This window comes from Podarcis melisellensis, assembly GCF_964234715.1.
Source record: "Podarcis melisellensis genome assembly, chromosome: 7".
Classification (NCBI taxonomy): domain Eukaryota; kingdom Metazoa; phylum Chordata; class Lepidosauria; order Squamata; family Lacertidae; genus Podarcis; species Podarcis melisellensis.
This window is the reverse complement of record NC_138539.1, coordinates 31,921,666-31,948,616: the sequence shown is the minus strand read 5'-3', so window position 1 is coordinate 31,948,616 and position 26,951 is coordinate 31,921,666. Positions and strand designations below refer to the sequence as shown.

At 42.2% G+C, this 26,951-nt stretch overlaps 3 protein-coding genes across 5 annotated transcripts; 2 read left to right on the top strand and 1 right to left on the bottom strand.

Moving 5' to 3' along the window:
* Window positions 1-3,909: 3,909 nt before the first annotated feature.
* ELOC (elongin C) lies at window positions 3,910-14,170 on the bottom strand. Its single transcript, XM_081919918.1, has 4 exons — window positions 14,012-14,170; window positions 9,467-9,522; window positions 7,102-7,245; window positions 3,910-4,341 (listed from the first exon to the last, which is right to left on the bottom strand). The coding sequence occupies exons 2-4, from the start codon at window positions 9,468-9,470 to the stop codon at window positions 4,151-4,153; spliced, it is 339 nt and encodes a 112-aa protein (XP_081776044.1). The 5' UTR covers window positions 9,471-9,522; window positions 14,012-14,170; the 3' UTR covers window positions 3,910-4,150.
* Window positions 9,601-20,939, top strand: HAUS3 (HAUS augmin like complex subunit 3). 3 transcript variants are annotated; one of them, XM_081919762.1, is made up of 5 exons: window positions 9,601-9,989; window positions 16,877-17,858; window positions 18,444-18,883; window positions 19,584-19,806; window positions 20,683-20,939. In XM_081919762.1, exons 2-5 carry the CDS (start codon window positions 16,941-16,943, stop codon window positions 20,905-20,907), a joined length of 1,806 nt encoding a protein of 601 aa, XP_081775888.1. In that variant the 5' UTR covers window positions 9,601-9,989; window positions 16,877-16,940; the 3' UTR covers window positions 20,908-20,939. The 3 variants fall into 3 exon arrangements, with proteins under 3 accessions (XP_081775888.1, XP_081775886.1, XP_081775887.1); XM_081919760.1 differs by lacking the exon at window positions 9,601-9,989 and adding an exon at window positions 14,634-15,272; XM_081919761.1 differs by lacking the exon at window positions 9,601-9,989 and adding an exon at window positions 15,991-16,126.
* A 3,037-nt stretch (window positions 20,940-23,976) lies between these two features.
* TMEM70 (transmembrane protein 70) lies at window positions 23,977-25,796 on the top strand. The gene is made up of 3 exons (XM_081919921.1): window positions 23,977-24,265; window positions 24,462-24,573; window positions 25,192-25,796. Exons 1-3 carry the CDS (start codon window positions 24,059-24,061, stop codon window positions 25,638-25,640), a joined length of 768 nt encoding a protein of 255 aa, XP_081776047.1. The 5' UTR covers window positions 23,977-24,058; the 3' UTR covers window positions 25,641-25,796.
* The last annotated feature ends 1,155 nt before the right edge of the window (window positions 25,797-26,951 follow it).

The following is a 26,951-nucleotide window of genomic DNA, read 5'->3' as shown; positions in this document are numbered from 1 at the left end:
GTCAAGCTGTTTATGAACCTGTAATCCACTATAAGCCTTTTTTGGGGCGTGTCTTTCTTCTTCACAAAGAAAACAGGGCTGCCTCCCGCTGCTTTAGATTCCTGGATGAAACCGCGCTTGAGGTTATGGTCTATGAACTCCCGAAGCTCTTGCATTTCGTCCTCCGACATGGAGTACAGCTTGGCAGCAGGCAGTTGCGCCCCTGGCACTAAATCAATCGCGCAGTCGTAAGGTCTGTGAGGCGGCAACTTGTCAGCTTCCTTCTCACAGAAAACCTCCAAGAAGTCCTGGTACTTGTGAGGCACTGTTTGCACCATACCCAGATGCAACTGCTGCTCGGCTTCTCCTCCCTGATCGGTCTGAAAGCAATGCTGAGCACAATACGATGAACAAAAGGTGATCTGCCGCTGATACCACGCAACCGCGGGACTGTGCCTCTCCAGCCAACTCATGCCTAACACGATGGGCGTGTCCGATAAGTGGGTGACATTGAAACTAATAAGTTCTCGATGGTTGCCAATCTGCATCAGCATGGGAGGGGTTTGCTGCACCACTTGCCCCCCCAGCAACTTCCTGCCGTCTACCGTGACCACGTTCAGAGGCGTCGTTGCAGGCAGGAGCGCCATGTTGTGCTGCTTAACGAACTGCAGTCCCACGAAGTCGGCGTTGCTTCCCGAATCGATCGTTATTGGAACCTCGAGGAGTCTCCCATCAGGCAGCTGGAGTGTTGCTGTGAGCAGAACTGCCGGTTTGGGAGGCAAAGGGTCCACGCTCTGCGGCGATGCTGGGGGCTTGTCTACAGATCCGCCTGGCTGAGCCCCAGGAGCTCTGCTTCCAGCCAGGCACTGTCGTTTCCCTGAAGTCGCTCCCCTGGTTGCACCTCTGCTGTCACAGTTGCCAGTGCCGCAGTGTGCTTCTGGAGCCTCTGGGGGCACTCTTTCGCCATATGGTGCGCACTGTCACAGATGTAACACTTCCTGGTTCCTCTAGGAGGCTTCGCTTTGGCTGCACCAGGGACAGGGCTCTGGGATGGCTTCTGAGCCCTAGCACCACCAATCTCCATTGGCTCCTCGCTGTCCTTCCCCATTGGCGAGGGGTGCGCACGGCTGAAATCCCTGTGCACAAAAGGGAGAGTCCTCGCTTGCGCACGCGCTTGGGGCCCGTCCTCCTCGTGCCACGGACGTCCCTCATGTCGAATTCCAATAGCTAAAGCCCGTTGCACCACGTCTTCTAGGGTTTGGGGTCTGTCCCCCCTAGCGATCTCATCCTTGATGGGGGGGCTCAATCCCTCCCAAAAAAGATCTCTGACCGGTTTACTGTCCTTTGGCCAATCTAAGGCGGTGAGCAATGCAAAAAATTTAGAGTGGTATTGGCGCACAGTCGCTTTCCCCTGCCTCAGCCCGTGCATTTGACGGCGCGCAATGTCCACATCCACAGAGGATTGAAAACAAGAATCCATCGCTTTGATGAACGCAGTTGAATTGCGACGGGCCGGTCCATCTTCGCGCCACAGATTGCGTAGCCAAGCCCTGGCCTCCCCATGCAGGTGCGAAACAATGAACCCCACTTTCTCCTCCTCATCTTTAAAATCGTGACGGAGTAAATGCAGTGCATACACGACGTCCGCTCTGAAATTGGGATAGTCTTGCAAGTTGCCATTAAAATGCGGAACCAGGGCACCCCCCCGCCGTCCAAGCGCAATGCCCTCCGCTCTGGATCCTGGGGCCCCCGCCCTGTCCGCGTGTTCCCACCTTGCCTGCAAATCCTGGCACGTCTTCTCCAAGTCGTCATTCTTCTTCTGCGAAGCAATGACTGCCGATGTGAGAGCGGTAACCTGATCCCGCAGTGCAACCAGCTGCTCCTCAGCGCTCATGGCTGCTCCCGTTCGTGAGCTTCGCAAAAAAAAATTTTTTGCTTTCAGAGAGGGGACTTACTGTCACGGCCACCCAGGATGGGTCCCAGCTCACAAGAGACCTCACTCCGTTGCAGTTTATTTACAGGAAAAGTTTATTGAAGATTTCTGCTTCTCATACAGTTCAGCATTGTGGCCGTACGTCTGTCACGTTAGACCGCTGAAGTCCCCTCTGACTCCTCCCCTCTTCCACACCAACTTAATAGCCTGGCTCTAGACCACCTCTTCCTCTCCTTTCTTTTCCGCAGGGTCTTCCTGCCCCCCTGGGTTCCCTCTCTCCGTGACTCGCCTGAGGCTGAATCCTCTGCCGCCTCTTCCCCCCTCCTTCTGGCTTTGGGGCCGGGCTCCTCCCCTGAGCTCTCTCCACTTCCGCGCGCCTCTACGTTTGAACTTGGCGCGCGTACGTTGCTCCTGACCTTTCTTTCGACCGCTACACCACCCTTTGTTCTGCTCTCCACCCTTTCCGGCTGAACACCTTGCTCCAACCCCCTTTCTCTGTTCTCTCCTAATCCTGCTCCCTCCGAGAGGCTGACGACTCCACCCCCTTTACTCCGTTCCAGCTGAGACGCCTCTTGCTGCGTCTGTCTTCCACTGGGCTCCTCTCCGCTTCTCCCTTCTCCTCCCTTTTGCTTGATTAAGGTAACCCCCTTTTGAGAATCCTCTGACTCGCTGCTCAGACTCGTGGATTCCCTTAGAATTCCGTCATCTTCTTCCTCATCCTTCTGCCCCTCCTCCCACTCGCTCTCCGTCTCCTCTGTCATCTCCTCCTCTCTCCCAGAAACCCTGACACATGCGTTCAGCATTTTGGAGCCATTTTTGTAGAACTCACTTTAAGTTGAGGTCAGACAGGCCCCCTCCCTGTTGAACCTCCAGCAGTGACTGAAGTTCCAGCAGGCTTTTTAACTGAATTCTGATTTTATGTTTTTAACATATTTTTAATTCTACTGTATTGAGTTTCCTATAACCACTTAGAGACTACTGTGTTTAACCAATATATTATCTTTTGAAATAAATATATATTTTGGAAAGTATCAGTATTTCAGAACAAAGGCACTGTCTGACGAAGAGAACTTGCTCCATCTATCAACCGACTGACCTAACATTTTTCTAGAGAGGAGGATATAACTTGCTATTTAAGACAAACTTGCATTTATGCTGTCCAATGCTGTGGTTAATTATTAACCACAATTACTAAGAAGTAACTGCCGAGGATCTAGTTGAACCCGAAGTCGAATTAATTAAGAAATACAATTTCTGTTATGGAATTAGAGTTTCCCATTTTTCCCATTTGACATTGCAGTAGTAAATCATCATTTTACAGCATCAGCAAGTGCATTTAAAAACATACTGGGAGTAAACACGACTTACAACAGTGAAAAAAGCCACAACAGACTACTATATGAATGTAATAGGTATTATTACCAACATTAGAAGAAAAAAATCAAGGAAAATGAAAACACAAGAACATCACAATTAACCCATGCTACAAGCATAACTATATAGCGGTACCTCGGGTTACAAACACTTTGGGTTACATACTCTGCTAACCCGGAAGCAGTACCTCAGGTTAAGAACTTTACTTCAGGATAAGAACAGAAATTGTGCGCCGGTTGTGAGGTGGCAGCAGGAGGCCTCATTAGCTAAAGCGGTACCTCAGGTTAAGAACGGACCTCCGGAACAAATTAAGTTCATAACCAGAAGTACCACTGTATAATGATTGCAAGAACTATCATCAGAGAGCAATCAATTTAATCGGAACACTGTGAAAATTGAGATAACATAAGAGACAAAGCAAAAAAGAAACCTAAAAAAAAAAAAATCTGCAATGCAACCTGGTCAGAAATAAGTCCAATTGTACTCAATGGGGCATACTCTAAGTTGATATAGAATTGGAGCCTTAGCTGGGATCTGCTCTCAGAAAGCACTTCTCTAATTTCAGTGGGTTAAGAGCATGAAAAATCGAGTTCTGTCATCACAAAAAGGATAAGGCAAAGTCGTCCACTAAATTAGCATGTTTATTTGTCAGTTGGTAAGAAGTCCGTTACTTATGTAAGCAGCAAAACAAAATCAGATCACGAATGATTCCTATGCAAAATCACTGTGAGCAATAGCCTCTGCAGTGACCATTACACTTCTTAACCAAACATACAGAACATGCCATATGAAAAAGTTACTAACTGAAATACGTGCATTAAATATTGGGAGAAAAAAAGGTTTACATTTTTATTATAATTTACTTTAACAATCTAAGAAGTTTGCGGCCATCAGCAGTTCCAGTGCAATTTCAGGTGCAATTGGAAATTCAGGGATCTCTGTAGAGCTGTTAGTGTAGCGAACCTTATAGGTGAAATACATGCATACTTTGGATAGGACGTGGGAAGGAATCTCTCTGAAATTCACTTCATTTGTTTCATTTTCGGCAAATTGTCCTGTGTACATAAAAAAGACAAATGAGCACACAGATCTTTCTGCAAGTAAACATTTCAACAAAACGTTGTGTATGATTTGGTAGAGTTCTTGACCAGTTGAACCTGAGCATTTTAAGAATGCTGTATCTCCTTTATGCTTTAAAATTACTTCATTTTTGACCAGCTAAAGAAACAATATTTTTATTTTATGAATATTTTCTTCAGAAGAATATTTTAACAATATTTATCCTACAAAACCAGCTCTTATGACAGTTTTCACGTGAGAAGGTACTAGTGGGCTGATCAGAGTGAAATCTTGAACACAACAGAAGCTGTAAAAACAAGTTAACCAGGCAGTGCCCTTTTCAGCACTAGTACAAAGAATGACAGTTAGTTTGGGGCACTCAAATGGATTCTGGACTTCTTTTTTCTTGAATGGTAACCTCTTACCCAACTCCACCCCACATACATGAACATGTCACAGAAAAAGTAGCTTCTGAAAACTCAGGGGAGTTCTAACAGGAGTTTTCTACATGACAAATAAATGCTGTTCAAAGAAAAATGAACTACCGTAGTCACACACTTCAGGTGAATGAGAACCCTTAAGTACACTTAAATTAGTTCTTTGGAGCCCGGCCATTGTTTACATACAATCTAAAAATTATCAGAGGACTACGCCAAAAGAAAGCAGTAAGTTGGTTAAGGAGAAGGTTGGCTGTCATGGATTCTACTTATTCCATTTTGAGAATTGATATTTAATTTCCACATCAGTGACCCTGCTTCAGTTTGGTTCTGTACTTTTTGATGTTTTTTATTTATTTATGACTAGTTTTGTATTTATAACTAGTTTTGTTATGTTTGTGATTATGTAAATCTTTTTATGTTGTAAACCACCTTGAGCATGGTTTTATCTATGGAAAAGTGGCATACAAATAAAATGATGATGACATAATGCTAAGCAAGAATGAGAGAATGAGGGTACTTGGTGGATAAATTTTGGCTGCTTCACTCCTCCCCACAGCATCCGGAGCTAAGCAATGGTTTGGCTTAGCATTACATTCAAACAACAAACAAACAAACCATGAGCTGTAGCCAAGGTTTGTTCTGAAAAGCGACAAACCACAAGCCTGGGTTTGGATAAAATGCTAAGCTAAACCAGTTTGGGGAAAACACCCTCACAGAGCAAATTTGAACCCCTGGCAGGTCAAGTTTGGCATGTGGACCAACAGTTTTCTCAAACTACAGGGCTTATAGAAAAAGACATGGATTGAGCATTGCAAATGTTAATCTATTTTGGCTTTTCCTCTTAGAACTTTATATTAGAAGTCCAGACCAAATTTAAAAGGTGACATAATATATCCATATATGCCAGTTAATTTAAGGAAGCCATCATATAAGTACTTTAAAAATAATTCTAAAATTTGACAATAAGTATGGTTTTAATATGTATGTCTCTAGTGTTGTATCTCAACACATCCTTGCCTGTGACATATTCCATCAAATGATTTCACCTTATCTTATGTCTGGAACAGTTTCCCAAAACATCTCTCATGTTTTCTTCATACTTCCTTTACTTTCTCTGTGAAGACTTTGGCACAATTTACTAGTCCCCATATACAATTGTAATTAAGCCTAATTTGGGAGGCAATGTTTTTTTGGGATGCAGCTTATCTATTATTATGAACTGGATTTTATTGTTAGCAACTATGTCTATTTTTTTAATGAAAAGTTGAGATTTCCTGTCATTTCCCTTTTCACTGATATCTAGAAAGTTCATGCCTCTCATTCTCTGCAAAGTACCATGTACATTGTTATATAAATAATTGTTATTCATAATAACAAGAACGAATGAATTATTCAGAGTCTATTGTTCTTTCTACAAAATATGTCATTGATCAAATCAACTATTATAGACCTCTTGGGTTTATCACCCACTTAAAGAAGCAAAGAGGAATTATATAAGGAAAACAAACTCAAATCTTAGCTGAAAAAAGATATTAGCCTTTATAGACTCACTGACTCCACCACCCCTGGGTCCTGTCGGTGCAACCTATTTAACTATTTCCCCTCCAGCACTCTCTCATATATGGTAACGTCACATACCTCCCCCCTTAAGAAGTTTCGATTCAGGAGGGTTAGCTTCTTAAAGTTACACTCCTGATCAAACAGTTTTGTATGTGGTTTGGGGGTTTTTTTATATCTATCTATATACATACATAAACAATTAAAGGAGTTCTGGGAGTTAGTTTGTTGGGAGTTGTGGGTGGGTAGTTGGTTGGTTTGAGTGGGTTGGCTGGTTGGGAAAGGCAGTTGGTAATAGAGAGACAGTTAGGGCACTTGGTCCTTGAGTGTGGGGTGGTAGCAGAGATAGAGAGAGGAACATAAGAATAAGAAAGTAAAGAGGAACACTGTTTGGAATGCCGTAATAGTTTTGTTTTAAGTCTGAAATAAAATACACTCTTCTTTATGAATTGGGAAGAAAAGAAAAAGAAAAAAGATACTAGCCTTTGGTACTCAAGCACAGTGGTGTACAAGGGTGTTTCAAGTGGTCAGTATAGATAAAGGCTTAGATAACAAAATATGTTTATTGTTTCATGTACATGAAGTTGTTGGCCACATTACCTTTGACAGGCATAGAAATACTAAGAAGAAAAGTGAGCTTCTTTAATTAAGAAGCTGAAAAATTGGTTTATTCTAGTGCCCACATCACAAGCAACAGAAAACCACAATGAAATCCAAATGCATGCCTTTTTGGGGTAAGCTACGCTTTATTGAACCTACCTGGACCACTCAACATAGCTTTTATTGTTCCCGATGTGAGTGCATGCTCTCTTTTAACTATGAACTCATGGCCATCCGAGGATATCAATTTCACATACATAGCATCAGGGCCTTCACAGCCCCCATATGTCTTCTCTTCTCCATCTATAATACACAATTATTATTCTACAATTAATGTATGTTAGAAAGCGTAGGAATAAATAAATGAGAAAATATTAAATTTCATTTTAATGTTTAATTATATGTTAAATTAAGAACAGTAAATTAAGAAATGCAAGAACACTAGAAACACTAACACAGTCAAAGTGCTCCAATAACTTTTTGACCAAAGACTCCTGAGCAAACTTAGTAGTAGTGAGATAAGAGGAAAGATCTTCTTGTGAAATCAGCACCTGGTTAAAAAACAGGAAGCAATGAGTTGGAATTCACAGACAGTTCTCACAATGAAGGGATGCAAGACATGTCTGCAAGGATCTATGTTGGGATACTTAACTTGTTCATGAATGACCTGGAGTTAGCAGTGATCAGTGAAGTGGATGGAAGAAATATAGGAAGCTACAATATACCAAGCAAGACCATTGGTGCATCTAGCTCAGTATCGACACATACTGGCAGCAGCTCTCTATGATTTCAGACAACAGGCTTTTCCAGTCCTACCAGGAGATACCAGGGATTGAATCTAATACCTTCTGCATGCAAAGAAAGTGCAGTGCCGCTAAGCTATAGCCTTTTCCAGGTCAATGTGATTCAATGCAACTAGGTGTAAAGTGGTAGACTTTGGGGCAAAAAATCCTAACTTCATATTACACTGTTGGGGTCTGAGTTGGCAATGTGGAAAAAAATAAACACCCAAAAGAAAAATGCATGTACTTCTATTCTTTCATTATCAGAAACACATATGCAACAGTCATGCATGTACACAGCACTCTTCCTTTCTCTCCCACACATACATACATGCAGACAAACACATTCATACACCAGACATGCAGGCACACATAAATACATTTTCAACATTTCCAGGCTTCTTCACTCCAGCGCTGGAAGATTTCTAAAGAGTTGGCAGAGGGGTTTAATCACCTGATCTTGGCACGAAGCACCATGGTGCTAAGCTCAGAGATAAAAGTAGAAGGGAGTATTTTTCTCCACCCCCACTTTGGTGCTGGGGTTAATGGAAATGCTGCCTTTTACTCTGAAAGAGCAGGCAGAGGGCTTATCTCCAATCTTAGCACTGAGATTGGACAAAAGAGACAGCTCTGCCTGCAATTTAAGGCCTTATGTTCAAGCTCCATAAAATGGCATGGGATGACCAGGAAGTGAGTGGGATCTGCTGGAACAGGCCTAGTTGGCTAGACAAGGAAGTGGCTGGCCAGAGGCTACCTACCACTGCCACAGACATCTGGCTGGTCACTGTGGGAAGCAGGATGCTAGACTAACTATGTCTTTCTTCTGATCCAGCAGGGCTCTTCTTCTAGCTTTTATCTCCTTAGTTGCTCAGCACCTTTTCACATTGGATGGGTGCTGATCTACTAATCTGAAATCCTTGAAACTACTGAAGTGTTTTCTCATTGATGTTTAAACTCTGTTAACTCAATATGAAAATGCAAGATTTGCAACTTCACCTAGAAACAAGAGAAATATTTCCTTCATCTCAGCATTGTTGATAGAAACTAACAGAAAGCAGTTGCAGGTGGCTGGTGCATTATTTCAACCAAATGGCTTTTGTTCTTTGGTATAGTACATGTCATTTGGAACTCTTCCTTGATAGAAGCTAGACATTAAATACATATACAATTTCATGCATTAAACAAGTAGAAATAAGCTTTACAGCACAATGCAGGGCAGGTCTACTTATAATTAAGTCCTAATGAGTGCAATGCCATTTATTCCAAGGGATTATAGGATTGCAGCCTTGTTCTGTTTCTTCCCTTGCCCCCATATGCCCCATTCATTCTAGCCAGTTATCAAGTATACTGTAGAACTTCCTGGGTTTGGTTTGTAGGGACATAAGGCAGCCACTTTGCAAACACTAAGCAGATCTCGGTCTGATCTGTGCTAAGAGGTATTCCAGAAAAAAGAGTTATGTACAAAAGAACCACAAGTAATTACAGAATTGTAGAGTTTGAAGGGACCACAAGGGTTATCTAGTCCAACCTCCTGCAATGCAGGAATCTCCTTGCTCAATGTGGGTCTTGAACCCACAACACTGAGATTAACAGTCTCATCTACCAACTGAGCTATCCTGTATTGTTGCTTTCAAGATGTCATTAAACATTTTACCAAAACATGGAGAAAATAAAACTAGGCATTTATGATATGCTTACAAAGCAAAGGTTGTTGCCAAAGATATTTTTCACAGTACACTTACCCATCTCTTCTTATCAGATGGTTGGTTCTTTGCTCCTAGAGCCTTTGCAATAATATCTGAAAACAAACAGAAAAGTACATATACATTTAAGTTCATTGCTAAAAGCAAAATACGTGGATTGGTGGCAATGTAAAAGGTCATAAACGGCAGTCCTTTCTATAGCTGATATTAAAGTTAAATAAAAACATGACTCGGCTATGTTTACTGTGCCACATTACCACATCACATGTAGACCAGTGTTTTCATTAATCAGTACCAACCAGTATGAGATCAAGGTCACCCAAAACTTCTTATTGACTAACCAATCCCATGACAATTTCCAGGAATAACCTCATAATCTCATCTGGGTGTTTTTTGGCCACAAGACTCCAATTCAAATCTCAGATCCAATTAGATAGGTTAACTTTGGGGCACTGTCTGAATACATGCCTAACAATGGCTTTCTACCAAAGTAATTTTTTTGGCTTATTGGAACTACTTTTTCCTCAGGTCCTTCTTGAACCAGATTCTCACCCCAAAAGAGGTAAGTTATTTGAATTATTCATAGATACCTTTTTAACTTCAGGACTAGATTACTGTGATATGATTTATGTGGAACTTTGCTTGAAAAGAGTTAGGAAATTTCCAGTGGCCCGGAATAAGGCTACCCAGATGTTGGCCACGGAAAGCCAAGAGAGCATATAAGGGTCTTCACTGGATACAAGTTGCCAGGCTCAACTCAAAATATTGGTCCTCAATATAGTCTCAAGGTCAATTTTCAAGGCACTGGCCCTCCCAGAAATAACCACTCCCTTAAGTTCATTGGGGAGATCCAGTTCCAATAATAATAATAATAATAATAATAATAATAATAATAATAATAATAATGTGTGTGCATGTATATGTATATACTACCCATCTGATTGGGTTGCCCCAGTCACTCTGGGAGGCTCCCAGCAAAAATATTAAAAACAAAATACAACAGTAAAAACAAAATACAATATTAAACACTGAAAACTTCCACACATATGATATGTAATTAAAAGTTTTCTATTGTCCAACAGGACTGATTTATCCTTTGCTTTTGTAGGTAGGTGGATGCCTTTCATTCTACCTAGCTTCTATAGACAGATGGACTTTTTCATAATACAAATTTAGTACTATAACAAACAAACAAACAAACAAACAAACAAACAAACAAACACACACACACACAAACAGTAAAATGTGTTTTCATTTTGAATGGTTTATTAAATTATATTATTTAGGTGCTTTGGGGTTTATTTTTGCTGAGAAGTAGCAATAAACATTATTTCATTGAGACAAGTTATACTTCCTATGAGCCGGTAAGCACTCTTTCAGGGTGCAAGGGAAGAAACAATGAAAGAAGGGACAATCATAATGGGCACAGATAGGGACTGGAATCACCTTTATAGTCGCTTCCTTCACTATTTAAGAATACAAGTTAATCAAAACAACAAAATTCACTGTTGCACAGGTGGACTTTGGCTCACACAGTGGAACTTCCCCTCCCCCCCGAAAAAAATTATAGATGATCCCCCAGCATTGGGGTGCAGGGAAGAAAAATGCAACACAAACACACAAAGCTGTTTCACTACCATCTCATATCACAAATCAGCCAAAGGGAGAACACACTACCATCAGAAAAACACTTAAAACTGAATGACCTACCCTTCTACATTAATGAGACTTTGGGTCTTGGCCACTTTCCTGCCTAGTCATGCCACTCCTATAATGTCTCTTCCCAGTCTCAATGGAGTTCTTAGCTAACATAATGGCTACTGCAGATTTCACTTCCATCAGTGATCAACACCATACTTGGTTACACCCATGTTTTGAAAAAAAAAAAAAAAACTTTCCATTATTGCAAAGGAATAATATCTGACAACTTATGCAAGTGCTGGGGAGGAAATAACAGAGCAGAAGAGGGAAGGTTATTTACAACCAGCACAAGCCTGCAAGTTTTCATGGATGATGTAATTAATGGTTGCTATATCATGTCATTCCAAAAACTTATGAGAAGCCCCTTTTGTTTCCTGTCTACTTTATAAAGGATTAGGTGTGTTCCATGATTTATCACAGCTCTATAAAAGGTCCCATTACCACATTTCTAAAAAGATATTTAATTGTTCTGCCAACTATTTTATGGAAGAGCATCAAAGATATGACAATGCCTTCTTTAATTTTGTTGACAGTGATAAAAGACAACAGAAAGAGGAGTTTTGACCTTTATAATATAAACCATCTGTATGTTGTAAGTAGCATAACATCCACCAAGCTTTTTGCATAGTTTTCCAGATATAAGAATCTGTTATCTGCTACTTTCCCACACTGTGTATCTGCTAACATTCTTGTATTCAGTCTACCAATTCCACACCCAACAAATGCACTGCAAGCAGATCTGCTGGTACAAGCTTTATATTGTATTCAAAAGGTTGCTGGATACCAACAGCTATTTAACACTTATGCAGCAGATTTTCTAAGAGTAGCTCTGCTGAATTTATCATGGGGCAGGGAAGCATATGAAGGTCTCTTTGAATAATCAGCATACAAGCAGACTGATTAATATTCTGTCTACATGCTATAATGAATATCAACTGAAATGAAATTTAGAAACAAACTAAATAAGAACTGGAATTTCATTAAATTTGTAACTGAAAATAATATTTGGGTGACTTACTATTATTATGGGAACAATCCTACCCCATAGCAAGATCTGCAATGATGAGTGGCATTATGATCAGGCAGATCTCCGACTGACCCTGGAGGTTGCTAGGACAGTAAGGCTATGCCACCTTAACTCCCCCATCCTTGGGTCATTCAGAGCTACACTGGCATATCTCCACTTCCCAGCTGAAACCCAGCAACTGAGCTTCCCTTGCAGATCTTAAAATAGCATAAGCCCTGAGAATGGGGTATTCCAGGGGTGTGGTGGGGGTAGGACCAGAGAGGGGGGATTTGGGGTTATTCATGTGACCTGACAACCCATTGTAAGTTAAGCTAGCAAAATGGGAACTTTACCTCAAGCAATATTTTAAAGGCTTATTCTCCCTCTGTCAGGCTTAGGCCAGCTCAGCCAGCAGTAGCCGTTTCTGAATGAATATTGGATCTGGTGTAATTTATGCAGGTTTAATTTAAGCTGAGTTTACCATTCATCAGTTTATTGTGTATAGGACTGCTCCTATATGTATGTCTCCTGTAAAAGCTGTCCCCGCTACCTGGTACAAAAAATAATAATTTTAACTCAATGTATTCTCAAGCGCATCTGAAAGAAGTTTTGTTTTGATTTGCCGATTAATTCACCCACAAACAATGAACTGGAATATGGCTAATTGTGTGATTCATTATTTTTATGGCAATGCAATGAAAATTATGCCCACTAATACACAAACACCATTAAGATTAATCATATGAAAAGAGGAAGTTCTGGAATTTCTGAAAGAAAATTATTAAGATCTACTTATATTGTGACCTTTAGAATACATGCAGCAGGTGCTACATTAGAGGAGCTTTGAACCAGAACAGTTAAAGTCATGAAGTGAGCTCCTCTCATTTACTAGGCCATGCGCCTGGCTCTTGATATCCCCACCTTGAACAATAAAGATGGATATCAGACACCGGTCCTTTCTAGTGGTTACACATTGGTCAAGAAACTCTGTTTCTCCGCCTATTCACCTGGTCCCTCCATTAACCGATTTTTAAAGCAACAAGAAAAAACTGCTTTGTTTTGCTAGGCGGGGTGGAAATAACTCAAGTTCTGTATTTTAATTCAGGTTGTTTTGTGGCATAAGCTGTTTTAAAATACCAGCAAGAGCCACTTGGGAACCGAGGCTAAAAAACAGGGGGGTTCACTGCATAAATAAAAGCTGATTTCAGGTCACTCACTCCATGCCTAAACTATACATTGAAAGACTGCTTTCCGAGACTTGGGACGTGAAGATCCCCCTACCCGGAGGTTTTAGGAAAAGAAGGGTTAGAAGCCAAGCAACACTGAAATCTGGGTACACTCGGGTTTTAACTGATGAGGAAAAAGAAGCGCGACAGTGAGAGGAAAATCCAGACGCGAGGTCATGTGGAATGAAAAAAGCGCAGGCCGCATGGAGACTGTGATGTGGATGTAGCTTTGGGTTCCTCCTCAAGGCGGTGGGACTGAGGTGGCCCCCGGGCTCTTTCGACAGAAGTGGGCCGTCTGTTTCGTATATGGGGCGGCGGTGGCGGGGGAAGAGTCTGAGGCAAACGGAAGAGTTTTCGGGGGGCGAGTCGGGTTGGAGAAAAGGGAGAGGACGAAGTGAGGCGAGGACGGCGCAGCTCTGCGCAGCAGGGCAGTTGAGAGAGGATAGAAAAGCGCCGCCCGGCGAACGCGTTCGGTTCCCTCAGGCTCAGCGGCGCCTCGGTCGCAACGGGATCTGCTTTTCACCCGGCCTCTTCCCAAAGTCAACAGGACGGGAGGAAAAGGGTCCCCGACTGCAGTCCCAACACGCGGAAAGGGAAGGAAGGGGTTTGCCGGTCGGCCCCACCCGCTGGCGCTCCCCCGTCCCCGCTCACCTCTGCCCTGCCAGCGCCCGAAAGATATTCGCCGAGTAGCTTCTTAGGCCCCTCACGGTTCCAGCCGGGACAACCGCCCCCCCTCTCCGCCCCAAACCACTTCCTTTCGGTCACAGACACCGGTTTCCGGTCTCCGAAGTGGACGCGCACGGAAAACCATAGAGAGATGGAGGGGAGAGAAAGGCTGAAGTAGCGCCCCCTGTAGTTCCCCTCTGATTCGACAATAACAAAAGAGGCACCGTAAAAAGATTGGTTTTAAGTCTTTGAGGCAGGGTGATCTGGGGTCACGAAGAGTCGGACACGACTAAACAACAACAATCACAACAATCTGTAGCCCTCCACATGTTGCTGAACTCTCAATGATCAGGAATGATGAGAGTTGCAGTCCAACGTTTGTATCTGTAGTTTCAGGTTCCAGAAGCCACAGGCTAACACGGCTACCTTTATGAAAGCTGATCTAGGCATTTTTAAAATTTTTATTTACTTTTGCGCTGCAGGTGGGAAAGAGAAATGCCAGACAAGTAAAAGGAACATCCCATTTCCAGGGAATGGGAGCGTCGCTATAGCGCTTTAAGTTTATAAATAAAGCATACACAATATAAACAAATCCCATCGCTTTATTGGGGGAAAACTCGATATTTGCATCCTTGGGATCACGGGGCCACAGTTCCCGGTAATTTCTCTTGTGGGATTTCCTTAGTTGCGCAAGTTCTTTCTATCTATGCAAATGACAAGGGGGCGGCTTCAGTTTTACATTGATGAGCCCAGTATACCCATGTCACGGGATTTTAATGCTATGCTATTGCAGAAACAGGCATGCGCTCCTCATCCTTCAGTCTACGTAATTCGTATAATAGTGGCCCGGGAAAACCCCAGCCGCGTCGCGTCTGCGTGTCCGTGGCATGCTGGGAAACGTAGTTCGCAAGAGGCTGCTTCACTAGAAATTGCCAGCCGCGCATGCGTACACATCGGAGTGGCGGCAATTCGCCGCGCCGAAGAGGCCCAACCATCAGTCAAATCCCACGGGAGGTAAAAGACCGATACAGGAACTCCCTGTCTCCGGAACGGCAGAAGCGGCAGGCTGAGTGACGCGCGCTTTCGCCACCCGGAAGGGCTGAGCTGCTCTCGCGAGATTTTGAAGTATGTCAGCCGCCGCGAGAAGGCGGAGGTTTGAATCCTCCTCCAGTGGCGCCCGCTAAACCGTCGCGGCAGCTGGAATCCCTTTATCGGGAGGCCGATCTTCTGCAAGCTTTACTCGGAAGTAAGTCGAGCAGAGGGGGTTGGGCTGGCGGGCGAAGGAGCCACCAGCTGTCTTGGTTCTTTTGCGCAAAACAAAAAACAAAGGGCAGTTCAATGCAGAGTAGATCCATTGATCCATGATAACTTGGCTTCATTGATTTCAGTGGATCTGCTCCGAGTGTAACTTAGTTGGATGCAATCCAACAGGGAAACGAGCCTCGCCGCCCCGTAAAGACTAGACAGATTTAGGCTGCAGTTCCGTGCACGCATAAGCTGCCATTGAACCCAGTGGTGGGTTACTGTTGAGAGGAAATGCACAGAGTTGCATCGTTAAAGGTGCAATCCTAGATGCACTTGAGAGGCCAAGTCCCCTTGGAGCCTGAGAGATTTACAGTCATGCACAGGGTTGCGTTGCTAGGCTGCAAACCACTGCACACTTACTTTGGAGTTAGCCCCGTTGAGCAAAGTGGGGCTTCCTTCTGAGTAGGTGTGCATGCCTAGGCCTGCACTGTTGTTGTGGCAGTAGCATGTCCAGAGCTGCATTCCTTTTGCATGCAGTAAGCCCACCACTAATGTGGGGGCTATGTTCTGGGGTTCACACCTAAAGCCAACATCTTGTACTGTCACAACACATTGGGTTCAATGGCGGGTGGGATTGCCAGCGTCTCTCTCTCTCTCTCTTTTATTTTTTTGCTGGACGCCTGCTCCCTTTCCATTTATTTTTTAGCCAAGTGTGTAAAGCTGAATACGTACAAGTTAAAAGAGTGTAAGTTGTGGGCTTACTGTACTTCATTGGGAGTAAACGTGCATGGATGTGGTGCTAATCGAGATCTGCCATTGAATGTGATGGGGTGTGCTGTCAAACACATGTAACTGGTAAGTATTCTGCCTTTGTTGAAACGGAAGTCAACCACCTGGAGAATTTGACATCCGGAAAAAGTTAATCCTCTGAGGCCACCAGGAGCTGACTAGGCAATGCCACACTTGATCTGGTGGTGTCTGACACACAAAACTTCAGCCACAATTAAATATGTTGGTGAAAAGGAAAAAGTCTAATACGGCTACCCCCCGGGACTTCCTTAGTAGGAAGTTCTTCTACTCTGCTGGATTTACCTCTGAGTGAGGAATGTCCCAGTGCATCCACCCAAACAGGAGATGGACAGCATTCCATCAACATTTCTCTGGCAGCATTCCTACCAGCGGTAACCAGCAGAATCCCCCAAAGCAGGGTGATTTGGGGCAGGGAGGGGCCGAGCATGCAGGATCTGCTGAATATTGTGCAGACTGCTGCCATTGTGTGGTGGCAGTGGACTCAACTGGGCCTTCTTGCGGTCTTAGCCTGGAAGCTAATGCAGCAAAGCATTATTTTTTTACTGCCAGCCCTACAAGACAGTTGAGATTATCATTAAGCAATTACTACAGTATTTTTCTGCATAGTGTTGACAGGCAACTATGGGTTGGCTAGTTTGTAATCAACATGCAAAATTATATATATTCTATCTAGCAAGTGAAAAACATGTATAGTTTACTGTATTTTTTTGTATGTTCTGTTTGTCTTTTTTTTTGGCAGAACTTTACTTAAAAGTATATTTTCTGTTTATCACTCTATACTTTCGTTTGCTACAGATATTTTTGAAGCCTACTGACAAGCCTCTACAAATATCCAAGGTTGAAGACTGATCTTGAAATCATGGACTGCGGTCCCAAGTTTGTTGAAACTCTAAAGAGGATTGGCTATCCAAAGGCAGATTCTCTTAATGGAGAAGACTTTGACTGGCTGTTTGAAACACTGGAAGATAAGTCATTTCTAGAATGGTTTTGTACAACACTGAATGAGAGTCATACCTTATCTGAAGAAGAGCTGCAGTCATTTAATCTGCTCCTTAAATCAGCAAACCCACTATTAGAAGAGGATGCTCTAGATGAAGCTCTGAAGACATGTAAGTCTCTTGAACTTAAAACCAACAGTTGTGATGAAGACAAAGAGGAAAACCTTAAAATATTAGAGGATGAGCTTCAAACCCTTCAAAAAAGGAAACACCTAAAAAGCCGTCGTCGGAACAAGCTTCAAACAGTGGCCTCAGCCAATAACCTTCTGTGCCTGAAGCTGAAAGACACAGGAGAGGAAAAACCTAAAACCATGAAAGAGGCGCAGGGAATTCTCAATGCCATGAATACAAAGATAAACAACGAGCTGCAGTCTCTTACTCAAAAAATTGGAAAGTTGACCTCTTTCTTTGCTGTTGCATCCAGACAACAAGAATTGGACCCTGCTCCTGTCCTTTTAGCCCAGCTTGCCTTAGATAAATACTTGTGTCAAGAAGAGCAAAGCACAGCAGCCCTTACTTTGTATACAAAAAAACAATTTTTCCAAGGTATATCTGAGTTGGTTGAAAGTTCTAATGAAGAAAATTTCCAGCTTGTAAATATAAGGAATTCTTTTACTTCTGATGAGAGCAATGATGTATGTGAGGATAGGCAAGAGCTAACCAGGTTGAAGATGGCTTATGTTTGTGCTCGGCATCAGCTGATTCAGCAAGAAGCTAAGAATCTAAGCATGAAATCGGGTCTCCAGTGGGCGGAGGATAATATTTGTTCTTTAAAGAAGGTATGTATTGAAGATGATTATTATTTCACAACCAGTCTTTGTGTCGCTGTACAGATACTGTATAAAGAGTATGGGGTGTAGCCAACAAAGCCATTGCTCCTGTTCCCTGGAAAGAAAGGAGTTGTTGTATGAGCAGAGGTTGGTGTGTGAGTGCCATGACAATTGGACTCTAGCCTGTCAATGTGAAGTTGAATCGGTTTTAAGTTTTTTAAAATTCTATTTCGATTTTAACCACCAGGCTATTTTTTTAAAAAGCAACTTAAATTATTTATACACACACACACACACATATACATAATATATATATTTCATCAGTTTTTAATTAATGAGACTGTAACTAAAATGGCATTCCAGGTTTATTGTTGATGGTTATAAAATTATTGAGGTATTGGACCTTATTAGTATTATTTTCTAGAGAACTATTCTGTTTGTATATCTAATTCCTAAAGTAACATTTTGAATCTTTAATTTATTAAAATTTGTTCTTCCTTTATTAAAGAAGCTCAGTATCTGAATTTGGAACTTGTTAGTGACAGAAAGGAGACAGTAGAAGTTTACAGGATCTGTTTGTTTGTTTGTTTGCAGACTCCTGGAAAAGAAAATGTTGAAACCAGAATTTCTAGCCTGAACAGCGACATTTCAAAACTCAAAAAGCACTTGGCTCAAATAAACAATGAAACTCTACCTTTGCTAGTAAAGGAAGATGCAGAGCTATTGAATATGCCTGTGGTGAGGGGTGACTTTGATTTACAGATTGCTCGACAGGACTACTACATATCAAGACAAGATCAAATTTGTAATCAGTTGATGAAACAGAAGGCATCCTTTGAACTTCTTCAGTTGGCTTATGAAATTGAGTTGAGAAAACTTAGGGATAATAGCCGTCTCCTAGAAAATATAGTACAAGATCTGAAACAGAGCAGTAATTCTTTGGTGCAGGTACTAGAAACAATGTCAGAGCCATCAATATCCCATCATAAAACACCCAGAAACACTATTGATTCAAAAGATACTACTGCACAGAGGTAAGCAGTTGATTATTGATAGAATTATGAATGTATTAATTGAAGTCTATTGTGGAAAACTAATCCTAAATGTGGAAGTAAGTTCCATTGAAATCAGTGGGTTTTTCAAAAAGATAACCACTCTGAGCCAGCATAGTGATCGGAATGTATTGGGTTAGCCTTTGCTGATGATCTTAATTCTTTCTACACATAAATGTTCCCGGCCTTGGATGTATGGAGGCATGCCTTCTCCCAAGCTTAAGCATTTATGAACCAAATTGAGGTTTTAGGCCTGGATACTTGTATTTAAGCTGATTATCAAATTAGGAAGTCATGCTAACTGAACCTATACAGAATCATCATGCAGAAGCCTATTTAAATCATTGGATTTAACTTATTTTGGGGTTGGGATAACTTATGAATTAAGAATGTGTGCAACTCTAGTATAGCCAAACTTGCAACAATTATTTCCTGTGTAATGGGCTCTATATGAGAGAATTGGACCAACTCTGGTCTCATAATTTTGTTATTTTCTGCAACTCTTTTACAGAGTTACAGAGAGAAAGCAAAAGCTACTATTGTGCTGCCATACTTAAATGAACAATCAGTTTCTATAAATGAGTTTTACTGAAATAATTGCATTGACCCCCCTTTATTGTGTATTCAGGCTGCTTTTGGAAGCTTCCTTGTACATCAGCAAATCTTATTTCTTGTTTTCAAGGCTGTGTCAACTTCTGGAAGGAAGTAATTCAAAGCAGTTGTTCAGAACATATGAAGGCCTTGAGCAGATGGCTGAAAAATTACATCTAGACAAAATGTCAGTGGTTGATCAATTAGCAGTATCTAGCCAAGAACAAATTCTTCTGTCAAAGATGGATGCTGATCTAGGCTCACTTCGCAATTCTATGTACTGTGGAGGAGAAAGGGTCTGTCTTAGTAACCTGGTGAGTAACTGGATTAGGATCAGTTCTGATTGTAGTTGTATAGTGTGCTTGATAATACTTATCATTTTATCATTTTCATATTGAACACCAAGAAATCTGCATGCTGTTTGCAATGGGCCTCCACAAACAAGGTAGACAGAAGTGAATCCTCCTGAAGTTCTGAATAATTACTGGCATGAACACTCTAGCCCAGGTCTGCCCTTTCTGCTGCTTGACCATATTCACTGCCAACAGCTGAGGCTCAGGGTAGCGAGCTCTGCTATATACCCTCTCCCTAAGCTAGAACTGGACACATGGCTGTAGGAATAGGGAGTGCAGGATAGCTGGCCAGCACCTTCCACCTCCTCTATTAAGTTCCAAACTACTCAGCCACCACAGGAGACAGGTGCTGTCTGTGCTCCAACCCATGCCAGGATCCTTTCTCTGACTACATCCAGCACTGGAACTTGTCATATCATCAAGCTTTCCCCTCTTGTCCATGTTTTGATGGGTGCCACAGGATGTGCCTTTGGGCTCTGACCATCTAGCTAGCCAGAAGCTGATTTTTTTGTAGGAGTTGATGCCTTCCGAGAAGACAAAAACATCTCAAGTCCTGCACAGACTTTGAAAACTAATTGGAACCTACAAGAACTGACCCCTGTGAGTTCTCTACATGAGCTTAAGGGGCTCAGGAGGAAAGGATTTATGGCAACCACAACTAACAGCTTGGTGACAGTTGAGCCAAAATTCATAGATCCCTAATCTAGGTCATAAATTTGGGCTTTTTAAAGGAGCAAACTTCAAAAATGTATGGCTAGTAGCTGCTGAAATTTTCAACTTGTATTTAGAATACACATAAACTGATCTTGTTGTTCTTGTATTTGTCCCCATATTTAGGAACTGGCTGAGCAGTTTCACCAGCAGGAATTTCTGTTGAATAAACTGAATCTTCTTATTGTGGATTTTCTTGCTGATATAAAGGCTAAGAAGAAGGTTTTGGAGAATGATAAATTACAAAAGATGGAAAGAAAACTGTGGGTGTACTTCTTCAAAGATGAAGAATGCTTGAAGAATGCTGTGGAGAGAATGGAACAGCAGGCTAAGATTCAAGCCTTGTCTTAAAGATTAAATTTTAGATATGTGTTTGTTTGAAATGTTTTTTGTGTCTTGTACTTTGAAATGTAACAGATGGAGGAAAACTCAGAAAAAGGCTTTTCCTGCAACATCAGGAAAGCACGAAGTGTGTGAGGCACTCAGTTACTGAATCAGGCAATTGTGCATCTTAAATAGTTCGAGTATGGAGGGCAAAAATAATATGAGAAATGTCTTCAGAAGACAAGGCCTAATTATTTTAAGTTAACTGAAAACTATCAAGAAACAACCAATGTAACAAACAGAGGGGGAAATCTTATGGTTGATATCCAGCAAAATAACTCTCAGAGTAGACCTGCTAGAATAGTTCATTGATTTCATTGGGTCTCCTCTGAGTATGATTTAGTTGCATATTAACATACAGTAGCTTGCTACAAGGCTTCCAATATTTATCATACTGTTTTGGATGAGAAGGTTTATCATATTTTATCATATTTTATTTTATGCAAAATATTTTGTTTTATGGACAAAAAGCACCAACTCAGAATTGGAAGATAGTTCATTCCTCAGAAAATTGGTCCATTGGCCTTTTCTCTTTCTTTCTAGAATTAACAATTCATCATTGCACCATTGCTCTTACTATGTAGACCACATCTTGTATGTATATAAATCATTCCAAGTATGCCTATTTTTGCCTAATGCTTGTATAGCTTACATTACCTACCACAGACTTTACTTCCCTGATGTTCTGTAGAATACCTTACACAAAGACCCCACTGCAGTTAATAGAATTGTCCAACACTTAGCTACAAGTAAGCTCTAAATGCAGTGGGACTTACTTCTGAGTGGAAATATATAGGAAGCACTGTTAATATACTGTACTTAATGCACAATTAAGGATTGTTGCCTTTTAATCTCAATACTTAATTCCCATAAACCCTATAGAGTTTAATATTAATTCCAAGTTAAGTGCTTTTCCAATTAGACTGTAAATGTTGATGTGATTGAAGTATGATTTAGTGTTCTAAGTAAACCACTAAACCACCTTGGGCTAGTCACACTTCTCTGAAGTCTCTCAGCCTTACTCACCTCACAGAGTGTTTGTTGTGGGGGAGGAAGGGAAAGGAGATTGTTAGCTGCTTTGAGACTCCTTAAAGGGAGTGAAAGGCGGGGTATCAAGTCCAAAAGTTTTCAACTTTTTTGAATCCACGGCTCCCTTGACCAACTACATTCTTTCTGTGGCACCCCTGTGGGGCTCAGGAGTCCAGTTATGTCACCCCTTGCTGTAGAGCTGAGTGTCCCTCACCCTTTCTTGAATACCCTCCCTTGTGGAGTGTTCCCTCAGCCTCTCCTTGGGAGTCCTCTGGACAGTCATTGCTGCCGCCCCTGGTCTCTGAGCTGCCCCACACCACCCCAAAGAGAGGTGCCCCCTGACACTGCCCCACAAGGGCCTGGGACTTGTCTGTCCATTCCCAAAGCAAGGGTTGGCAGATTGGCTGGTTGGGCTCCCTTGCCCACTTGCTTGCCTACTCCGAGGCTGCCTCAGCTCCTGGCAACCAGCCCAAGAGGTAGCATTTGCCAGGGGAGCTTGTAGCCAGGGCTGCTGCAATAAACAACTGCAAGCCTTTGGGAGGCCGAGGCATGAGAGGGCTTCGGAGGGAAGGAAAGAGGGACAGAGGCCAATGTTGCCCACGGCATCCCTGACCATCATTCAAGGCACCCCAGGGTGCCATGGCACACTGGTTGAAAACCACTGGCTTAGGTCATTAAGCCCTAATTTGTCAGAATGTTTTACATTTTAAATTATAACCCACATTGGATCTGCTGTTAATGTCGTATCTGACCTTCACCATAAGATCCCAAACAAATTGCTTGCTGCTAAAATACTCCCATTTTTTTGCTGTTTGGGGAATATAATTAAGGAAATGAGATTTCAGTATCTATCCATCCCACCATAAATATTGGGCCATCAAAAATCACACATTTATGCTGCAGTGAACACAACACTATTGCCAAGCAACATGACCAGCCAAATCGCTCAAGCATGTTATTCCTGGAAACAACTGACTTGTCTACAAATAAACAACTTTGTATTTAAATGCCACTGTGCTCTTTTGAAAAAGTCTTAGGCCACCTCAAATCATGTTTGTACTACCTGGTGTCTGTTTCAAATGACGTGTGCCACATCTGAAAGCAGCATCTGAAAGTTTAGGGAAGTTTTTAATGTTTGATCTTTGTGTTTTTAATATTGTGTTGGGAGCCGCCCAGAGTGGCTGGGGAAACCCAGCCAGATGGGTGGGGTATAAATAAATTATTATTATTATTATTAAACTTGGTTATTTATGCCAACCTGGGCAGAGCATTTCCCAATACAAGACCATAGATAAAATGGCCCTGTGGCTTTATTTGAGCTACAGCCCTGTTGTGGAATAAAACTACTTTGACCTAAGAACTGAAAACATGATAGGGAACTTTGGAACCCATGCAGAATGCTTTTCTAAAAACAGTGCAAGTCCATGTGCTTGTGGCCTCTTGTTCTCTATAAATGTGCATTTCACTGACCAAAGCACACTTGGTGGGAAGGTGGGATAGAAATCTAATTAATAAAGTTTCTCGCAACTGAGCCCCATTGTGCCTTATAGTGCTTACTCTCCGGAAACAGCAAGGCCTTTAAAGACTAGAAATCAGAATATCATTTCTATTCTGTGATATTAAGCAGGGTCGGGCGGACTTCAGGCTTGCAGGATCTTTTGTTTTGTAGACTAGAACTGGATTCTGGTTCCCAAAAAAACAAAAAGAATCCTGAGTCCAAAACCAAAAGTGATGGGAGCTCACAGCCTTTTCACCCAATAAACCCAAACTTTCTTTAGTACAAATTAGGTCGGGAGCGGGGGTGTTGTTGCTGCTGCTGTCCGAAAGAATCCTTGCTGCAGATGTACTAACAGACCCCGATTTACCACCTAAATGGCCAGAATTCCAGGCAGGTTTGTAACCGAAAGACTCCGCTTTCCTAGCGAATGCCTGTCTTAAAATCCACGTGTGAGAAGCGAGCAAAGGCGAACAGGCTCCCAGCCCCTCCTTCCCGGCCAAGCTGCACCGGAAGGGGAAGGACCGAGGCGGCGGCGCCGGCTCTGCTTGCCCTGGATCCGCCTTAAGCAGAGAAGGACGTGGGGTGCAGGAGATGCTGCTCCGGGCTGGGGTTCGCCTTCGCGCGCCCAGCCTCCGACTGTGGCTGCGGGGCGCCGGGAGATGTCACGCGCTCCTGCTTACCGAGAAGCATCTTGGAGCCCTGGAGCCGGGCCAGCGCTCCGTGGCTGCCCTATGCAGGCCGCGACTCGGGTGGCATGGAGCCCCGGGATCTCTCTCCGCGATCGTGGGGAGCGAGCAGGTGCTGCCGCGTGGAGCACTTCTTTTTCTAGTGGTAGCGTCCCGGGAGCGCTTGCTTTAATTCTGAAGGGGGTCAGGTTACAGGCGGTGGATAGTTTACTCATCAGATGCACTGTTAGCCAAGAGCCATATGATTTAGTGCATGTAGATATAACAATCTGAAACTCAAAATACATGTTTATCTGTTTTTGCTGTAGGTTCCATCTCTCCACGTGCAGCCTCTTCGCTGCTTCAGCACATCCTCCCTGCATGAAGATTCTGAACATGGCAGATTAGTTTATCGTGGAAATTTGGCAAAGGCAGTGCTAGGTGAGTATATTAGGGTTAGGTGTCTTGTTATGCTTTGGTTCTGAACACTCTGAAGTATTTAAAATTACTTTTCACTGGGAATTGGGACCTCTGTCCACCAGAAACTTGTGTGAAGGACTTAAGTCGGGATTTGCCAAGTGAACTTCATAGAATCATAGAGTTGGAAGAGACCACAGCACTGCTTCTCCTGGTCTTTGATATGCCTAGTGGCAATTTGTCACTCTCTGTAGCCCAGGGCTGCATAATAATAATAATAATAATACACACACACACACCTTGCCCATCTGGCTGGTTTTCCCCAGCCACTCTGGGTGGCTCCCAACAGAATATTAAAAACATGATAAAACATCAAACGTTTAAAACTTCCTTAAACATATACACAATACATTTAAAGCACATTCTGCTCTCCTCCCCCAAAATCATAAGAACTGTAGTTTGTTACGGGTGCTGGGAATTGTAGCTTTGTGAGGATTAAACAACAGTCATATGATTTTTTTGGGGGGGGGAGTGTCTAACATGGTAACCGCTGCCCTTCTAAGGATGCTAAGGCATGGTGGGAATGTATGGGCTCACAAGCTATTTCCAGTCTCTAAATATTAATTTGTCTTTCTCTTGCAGGCGTGAAGTTCTTCTCTTACTCCACCAGCATGTTTAGTCTTAGCATGATACCTATTATCTTCTACAAAACTGGTGTGCCTGTCGACAACCTTCCCTTGCAAGTTATGTTTTACAGTGTTATAGGATTCTTTACATTTGTAACTCCAGTTACTCTGCATTTGATTACCAAGGGCTACATCATTCGCCTGTACCACAAGCCTGAAACAGACACGTACACAGCTATTACGTATAATGCTATTTTGGCGGAAAAGAAAACTGTGTTCCATCAAAAGGATGTGAAGGTTCCCGACATCAGCAAGATGTTCACAACATTTTATGCTAAAACGAAATCAATGCTTGTTAACCCTATGCTTTTTCAATATCCTCAAGACTATAATCACCTTATGGGTTATGACAAGCCCTTCACGTTTGACTTTGAAGAATCAAAAGAATCCAGCGAAGGGAAATAGATGTTTCTGAATAAAATGTGTGTATACGTGCAGACTGTTCAGAATTCTTTTCTAGAATCCAGGATACAAAATCCCAGAGCAGTTTTTTCATTAAGTTTGTTCAGTAAAAGGAACACTGATTAAAATGAATAAAACTGGAGTTGGTTACAAAAGGAATTTACATAAACAGGATGATGTTTGGTCAATATTTGATTAGATTAAGGTTTGCTTTTAATCATACAAAAGAGTTTTTTGGTCATCTTTGGAAAATCAAATTAAGCCAACATATGCATGAACTCCTTACAACCTCACGCAGCTCTTTTACCCTTTATTCAAGCAGGGAAACAAATCAGGAAGCCGCATTAACCGTGGTTTTCCATTTCTGATGTAACAGGAACGGCAGTTAATGGTTCTGAATCCTGGCTTGTTTGGAAAGTCATTAACTATAGCTTCCTGTCCAGATGGAACAGTTCTTAAATTGCTGGGAGAGTGCATGGTTAAGAAAGGGTTAAGATTTTGGTGTACCTGAAAACCTCTTTGGTCTCAAATGTTAAGAATTGAATATCCTGAAAAGACTACTGTATCAAGGAATGCACAAGTGTTTGCTAAGATGTCTCTTCCTATATAAACCACTAGAGGGACTCATAACTGTAGCATTGGTGAGGCCTTTGAAAATAGCCACATCTTTAAAGACTCCTGACATAAACAAGCATTACAGGCAGCTGTATAATAATTCCAAGAAGTGGAACTATTAACATAATATTTTTCATTTTATTTTGTAGAATTATAAAATGCAGCCAAATGTTACTGATGTGGTATGTAATAAAATACAAATAAGTGTACTGAATATGCTAAAAATCCAACTGTTTTTACAATATTACGGTTAATAATCCATAAATTTATGGGGTCGCAAATTAGGAAAAGTCTTAAATTTATTCAGCAGCTACCTAAGTATCAAGATGCTAGGTGCTTGTCTAACTTCAAGTAACTGATTTCAGAGAGTTTGAGCCGCAGCACTGAAAGCCCAGTTTTCTAGTACAAACTAAGCACCCCTGGGGCATGCAATACTCTCGGCAGTGGCCCTTGTGAGCAGTGCAGTTGCTGGGCAGGGTTATATGGGACAAGGTGGTTCCTTGGATAATTTGGTCCCAAGTTGCTTAGGTCTGAAAATACCTAAAATCAAAATCTTAAACACTGGTTGGTACCATACTGACAGCCAGTAAATCTCCCTCAGTAGAGGTGTTACATAGTGTTGGTGTCAGGGAGTGGCATTACACTGACGAGTGTGCACCGGGGGAAGGAGGGATGTGATTTGTGGGAAACTGGATCAGC